The sequence below is a fragment of the Bradysia coprophila genome (assembly GCF_014529535.1).
Source record: "Bradysia coprophila strain Holo2 chromosome IV unlocalized genomic scaffold, BU_Bcop_v1 contig_81, whole genome shotgun sequence".
In the NCBI taxonomy this organism is placed as follows: domain Eukaryota; kingdom Metazoa; phylum Arthropoda; class Insecta; order Diptera; family Sciaridae; genus Bradysia; species Bradysia coprophila.
The window spans coordinates 4630554-4637181 of NW_023503375.1; the positions used below are offsets into that span (position 1 = coordinate 4630554).

The 6628-nt window shown below is 37.7% G+C and overlaps 1 protein-coding gene across 2 annotated transcripts; it reads left to right on the forward strand.

Moving 5' to 3' along the window:
• The first annotated feature begins 328 nt into the window (after window positions 1–328).
• LOC119072263 (actin, indirect flight muscle-like) lies at window positions 329–3493 on the forward strand. 2 transcript variants are annotated; one of them, XM_037177452.1, is made up of 4 exons: window positions 329–473; window positions 1925–2073; window positions 2146–2943; window positions 3004–3493. In XM_037177452.1, the coding sequence occupies exons 2-4, from the start codon at window positions 1947–1949 to the stop codon at window positions 3207–3209; spliced, it is 1131 nt and encodes a 376-aa protein (XP_037033347.1). In that variant the 5' UTR covers window positions 329–473; window positions 1925–1946; the 3' UTR covers window positions 3210–3493. The 2 variants fall into 2 exon arrangements, with proteins under 2 accessions (XP_037033347.1, XP_037033348.1); XM_037177453.1 differs by having other exon boundaries at window positions 365–473; window positions 1922–2073; window positions 3004–3465.
• The last annotated feature ends 3135 nt before the right edge of the window (window positions 3494–6628 follow it).

Genomic DNA, 6628 nt, shown 5'->3' on the forward strand with positions numbered 1-6628 from the left:
TATTCATAAGAAAAAGCTATACGGCAACCAAAATACACATTGACAAATTAATGTGATCTTTGCCAAGATTTTGCATGAAAATTTTGTATTTTGACTAGCCAAAAATGACTCGTTCTCCTGATCTGTACATGCAGTTGAATGATTATATCGCACATCATTTGTATTAGAAACAACGACAATTACGAAAATATGCATTTTAATATACTATAGCTGTGTGTGGTGCAATAGCAGTCATGTTGAAAATGCATTCGAATGCACCGTTGTATTTTTGAAATTGTAAAGATGATTCGATCCTTCTAAGGGATTTCTATTTTGAGGTGCACACAAAGACACAACAATAATTTGATGGTAACAGTTCAAAACAGTATTGTTCGATCGGTGGCTGGTATAAAAGTCTGGTCGCAATTGTTTTAACTTTACTCGCCGAAAAAACACCGGAAGAGCAATATTTAACTTGCAGTGCTAATAACGAGGTTTGTTTTAAAAGTTTCTTCGCTTCAATTTGGATATTATTTCGACTGTGAACTGTGGAGGATATTTTCTTGTGATTGAAGAACAAGTTCGGTGGTGTTGTGTGAGATCTATTTGCCTGTGGCTCAGGTTAAAGGAATATTGTGATATAAGTCTGAGTGCCAGAGTCTGTGCGTATACGGGAATAAAAAAAATTTCGAGTTTCTATAACAGTGTCGTCGCACCAAGAAAAACCTTCTTTAAATTGTCTTTCAAACGGGATTTCATATTTAACATCATTAGAAGGGAAAATTTATGTGCGACAAGTTTTCCGAAACTCTTTCTGTGCAATACACCCGCATTAACTGACACGGATAAAATAAAAAGAACCAAAAATTTCACCCGTTTCTTTGTTTCCAACGTCTATATCAATTTATTGGAAACGGTCCCTTGTGGAAGGTGATAGATAATTCAATTTCACTGCGAACCGAAATGGATTCGAAAATATGCGGGTGGGAGTTATTGTGAAATATTAATTAATTTCATTCGGACTCCGAACGTTTCTCTTTCTTTTAAAGAAAAGTGGAGACATTCCAATCAATTTCAATTACAACGTCTCCAAAGTTGTATATAAATACGAGGATATTATGCTTAGCAATTGGAATTAATCTCGGGAGTATAATAGCTTCCGAGAGATACAGCAACTTCTGAAAACATATTTTCCTTCAGTCATTTCGCATATAAAAATGAATAAAAACCAAAACATCATCCAGCAACCCCTTAATACCTCCATTACAACAAATATGGTGAAATTAATATAACCAACGATTCGCATCAATTTTAGTTTGCCAGTAACCCGGCATAAAAGCATTTATATTAATGATTTATCATTGTTTTGGTAATTGTATTTGAGCTATATTGCTACAACAGATATTATCTCCCGGTGTGCGTTTGAGATGGTTGAATAGTATAATAGAAACAGGGCCGGAAAGGCAGAAAACACTCGCGATTCACACACATAAACCCACATCCACGTCGATGTTAAGAAAACTGAAAAAAGAACGGAGGAAAACGCAATGCATAATGCATAAGATTGCGTATCATGTCGAATAGAAGAAAAGACTTTTCGGATGGTTTCTTGGTGTGCGTTGTGAATGTAATCGAGGGGTGTATTTTATATAACAATAAATGGTCGGTACAAACGCACACACATCTCAGGCCCTTGTGGTGAATGGTATATGCATGCTATTCAGGCAATATGGGATAATAAGGAAAAAATAATTCATTTCGATATTTGGGGATCATGAAAGAATAAGAGGGAATGTTACTAAGTAGATGCGATTGCGGGTGAATATGCGGTGCATGAACTTCTTGAACTGTTTGAAGTCATAATTTATGAGCATTCCGAAAATGTCGCGAAGATAAATTTAATGTCAACTTTGATGTAATTCCCCTTTTATCTCCTTCAAAGCAGATAAAACAAACAATCAGCCAAAATGTGTGACGATGATGCTGGAGCTCTAGTCGTTGACAATGGATCGGGTATGTGCAAGGCTGGCTTTGCCGGTGACGATGCACCACGTGCCGTGTTCCCATCAATCGTTGGACGACCACGTCATCAAGGTTAGACATTGACGGAAGAGGAAAATCGCACGGCCTCGTGATTCAAGGGAAATTTTTTTAAATTTTTTACAGGTGTGATGGTCGGTATGGGTCAAAAAGATTGCTACGTTGGTGACGAAGCTCAGAGCAAACGAGGTATTTTAACTTTGAAATATCCAATTGAGCACGGTATCATCACCAACTGGGACGATATGGAGAAGATTTGGCATCACACCTTCTACAATGAATTGCGTGTTGCCCCGGAAGAACATCCAGTTCTGTTGACTGAGGCTCCATTGAATCCGAAAGCCAATCGCGAAAAGATGACACAGATCATGTTCGAAACTTTCAACTCACCGGCCATGTACGTCGCAATTCAAGCCGTACTCTCACTGTACGCTTCAGGCCGTACCACCGGTATTGTATTGGATTCTGGTGATGGTGTTTCCCACACCGTACCAATCTATGAAGGTTATGCTCTGCCACATGCCATCCTCCGTTTGGATTTGGCCGGTCGTGATTTAACCGACTACCTCATGAAAATTCTCACCGAAAGAGGATACTCTTTCACCACAACTGCTGAACGGGAAATCGTTCGTGATATCAAGGAGAAACTTTGCTATGTTGCCCTCGATTTCGAACAGGAAATGGCTACCGCATCGGCTTCAACCTCATTGGAAAAATCGTATGAATTGCCTGATGGTCAAGTAATCACCATCGGCAATGAACGTTTCCGGTGCCCCGAATCTCTTTTCCAACCGTCCTTCTTGGGAATGGAATCGTGCGGAATTCACGAGACTGTCTACAATTCGATCATGAAGTGCGACGTCGATATCCGAAAGGACTTGTACGCCAACACTGTCTTGTCTGGTGGTACCACCATGTATCCAGGTAAAATGTTTTTGTGTTCGTCATTAATGGGACTTTACTAACCGAATGTATTCCGCACAGGTATTGCTGATCGTATGCAGAAGGAAATCACTGCTCTCGCTCCATCAACCATTAAAATTAAGATCATCGCACCGCCAGAACGTAAATATTCCGTATGGATTGGTGGCTCAATTTTGGCTTCACTGTCCACCTTCCAAGCCATGTGGATCTCGAAACAAGAATATGACGAATCTGGCCCAGGAATCGTTCACCGCAAATGCTTCTAAGCCACCACAGACTACGATCGCATTTATGTTAACGCTTTTGTTTCGAAATGTGATTGAGATATTCACGCTGCCAATCTTGTTTAAGATAAGAATTTGTAAATGGAATATGACAATAAGCACGAGAAAAGACATCATCGAACATTTGAAAGATTTTCTTCTAGCAAAAAATTTGTTTAAATGTACCACACGGACGTGTTTAATGAAAATATTTTTTTTTGAATAAATGACAGCCAATGTACATAAAGGTCATTAAAAATAAAAATCAATTTTGTATTTATCTATCCGGAACGTTGAATTTTTTATGAGAAAAGATGTGCATCACTCTCTCTCTCTCTCTCACCGCAACTCTGATTGCATTTTTCACATATCCAACTAAAGTTTCTTGAAATTGGTCCCGTCTTTTATTACCAATATATCACCCAATTCTTCCAATTCCATTAATTTAACTTTGTCTAACAAAAAACATTTTACTGATAAATAGGATATCGGTCCAATTGGGAATAAAAAAAAACGGATACCGTCGAGTGCCCCGGCTTATTGGAAATTGTGTGTGGTATGTATTAGGGTGTTGTGGATTTTTTTTTTAAATCTTTTAATTTTTCTTTTTTCTTTAAACGCAGGAAATGGAAAGGGCAATCAAATTTTAGCTGATTCACTCATACAAACAAAACTGGTACTGCATGTTTGTATGGCTCTACCAATACCACGCGCGTGTGTGTAGTGTTGAATCATATGAACTGGTTATGGGAGTTTTGTTTGTATGAGTGGGCCAGCTGTAAATCAGCTGAAGCAAACTTAGACCAAACATTTGATCGCTTTTTCCTGTAAATTTATTTATCATTCACTTATATTTCCATGTGTGGAATCACAGCATCGCTCTAGCATGAACATTGAATTGACAACATGCAAAAAAGGCGAGGGGATGGAATACATGGAACTAGTACGTTAATAATAGGAAATAGTACGCCAATAGATGCGCCAATAGATATGCCAATAGATGCGCCAATAGATGCGTCAATAGATGCGCCAATAGACAATGGAAGTAGGTGGGACGTAGTTTGCTCCTCGAGAAATTACGAGACTCTGTGGAAGACAGGCGACTTGTCAATCCGTTAATGGGTTGATTATTGAAGAAATGTGGGATGTACTGATCTCAGGCTGATGATGTTGAAGTTAAGTTTCGTTAGGTTCAACCTCATCTCATACAGTCGTGCACTCGTGACGTCAATGCAGTGCCTTGAAAATTCAGAAAAAGAAATTCTGATTCAGAACGGACAACATCAGTCTGTTGCTGTTATAAATGAAAAATTTTGCCACCACTTGTCGTTCGGAACATATCACCAATATTTCGGCTAGAACCAGACCCGAGTAACTGTACGATCTGACTCGTTTGATTTGAGATACGTCAATCAAAATGTCCATGTACCGGAAATTTCGTAAATGGCTAAGGTAGCAATAGCATGTCTCTCAGGTCAGCAAATTTCAACTTAGCCACTCATGCAGCAAGAAGACATAAAATTTTGGAGGTTATCTGTGCTGCGTGGCACAGAAGTACATCTGCATAAAGTACCATTAAAACCAGGCCCGGACTGGCCATACGGTGAATTCGGGGGATTCCCGACGGGCCTTCTGGATTGTTGTATGAGAATTTTTAATTTGTGGGCCTTTTTAAATTGAGTTGCACGGAGCACCCGATGGGTTTTTTCGAGCCAGTCCGGTACTGATTAAAACAAAGTCTTTCACCAGCAACAGATCAGCTATGTAAATGATAAAGTGTGTGGTCGACCCAATTTGGAACCTTGAATCTTTTCATATCCTTCCGCTTTGTTTGTATGAGTGGATCAGCTGAAAAAGAGCTGAAAGAAATTCTTATATAAGTTTCAGTGACGCCCACTGTATGGACTGTATGCAAACTTGGTTCTATCTACGCGTACGATTGAATAGAAAGAGATTAGACGTCTATGCACTGTTTATAATACAGACAAAACGGCCAACGAAGACGTGACGTGGGAAAATGTCTTTTTTCTAAGGCAAATATAAAATCAATAAAGATTTAAGTGGTTCATTAGGATGACTAGACGCTGCTGGACAGATCCTGACCGGAAGCATTTCGGCAGATAAAAAAAAACACAATCCGCTACACCCTAGTGTGTGTGCAGTGTACTTTACGAAAAAGCTTTCATTATAAAAATGTAAAATGTACTCAATGGATGCCATCATCCGTTTCCTTAAGAGCATTTATGGTAATTTACGGTATATAACGTGTATACATTCAGTTTATGCATCCAGATACCTAAAGAAGAATTCATTTTATTTCCACTGGAATGCATTCAATAATAAGATAAAATAGAAGAAAAAGCATGAAAATGAGACTTCGGTACTGGGTAGCTGTTTTAAATTTAAGTGTATCAATTTGGCTTAAAATTTTTTTTTTCTGCATTAAAAGAAAACCGACGAGAATTTAAGCAGCAATATGAGCTATATGGTCACTCTGACAATTATAATGCTGGAAATATATCATCTTCAAGATAAGGTACTTTCACACGTAACCTCACTTAAGTTTCGTTAAATGTTCCCGAGTAAAAATAAAAGTCTCAAAAGCTCGAAAAGAGACGTCTCACAGTCTCAAATCCTTTGTATTGTGAGACGGTAGACGTCTCTTTTCGAGATTGTTTTAACGTGGATGGCATTTTTAATCGTGGATGGCATTTCAAACGGCCAAGAACTCGTTCAGGAACAAAAAATTTGTTACCCAAAGTGAAGATTTTGACATATTTTATATGAAGGAAGTGTCAAAATACTCACCAGTGAAACTTAACGAAGAGTTTTTGAAAGTGACATTGAAAAATTTGATCGAAACAGGCTTCGTCTGTTTTCATCTTAATTTAGGGCAATATTGAAACGTAAAGTGAAATTGTATTTTTCATCTCAAATCGTTTAACAATCAAACAATTATTCGTTCTTGACTTTCCATCCCATAATCAACCATTTTCCTGATTGTTTAGAGGTTTATGAAACGTTAAGTTTTACACTGAAAGCTTTAATCAATGCACTCCAGCCGTATTTTTTTTATTCGTTTAGTGTATTTTTATCGCCGACTGGAACAGTGTAAACGTTCTTCGATAAGTAAAAATATTTTTATGAAATGCTCCTTTATATGGCGCAAGCAATAAAGAGATATTGAATGGGCAAAATAAATGCTATTTTTATCGGTTCTGTGTTACTAAAAACGAAATAAAAAAAACTCATTTCGTTGTTCAATATTAGAGAAAGTTTACCTCGGTACTATAGTACTGGGTGCTAAGTAGAGAAGTAAAAAAATTCATCAACCGATCCCATTACAACCAGTCTCTGTTCAAATTTACATTTAAAATGGAAATATCTTCTTCTTATTGACTCCCATTAAAAACTTTGAATTG

Bases quoted from the DNA above. Each gene is read 5' to 3' on its own strand.
- LOC119072263 (XM_037177452.1), top strand. From the start codon at position 1,947: ATGTGTGACGATGATGCTGGAGCTCTAGTCGTTGACAATGGATCGGGT. The intron at 2,074-2,145 runs GTTAGACATTGA...AATTTTTTACAG, and splicing joins TGGACGACCACGTCATCAAG to GTGTGATGGTCGGTATGGGT. The intron at 2,944-3,003 runs GTAAAATGTTTT...TATTCCGCACAG, and splicing joins TGGTACCACCATGTATCCAG to GTATTGCTGATCGTATGCAG.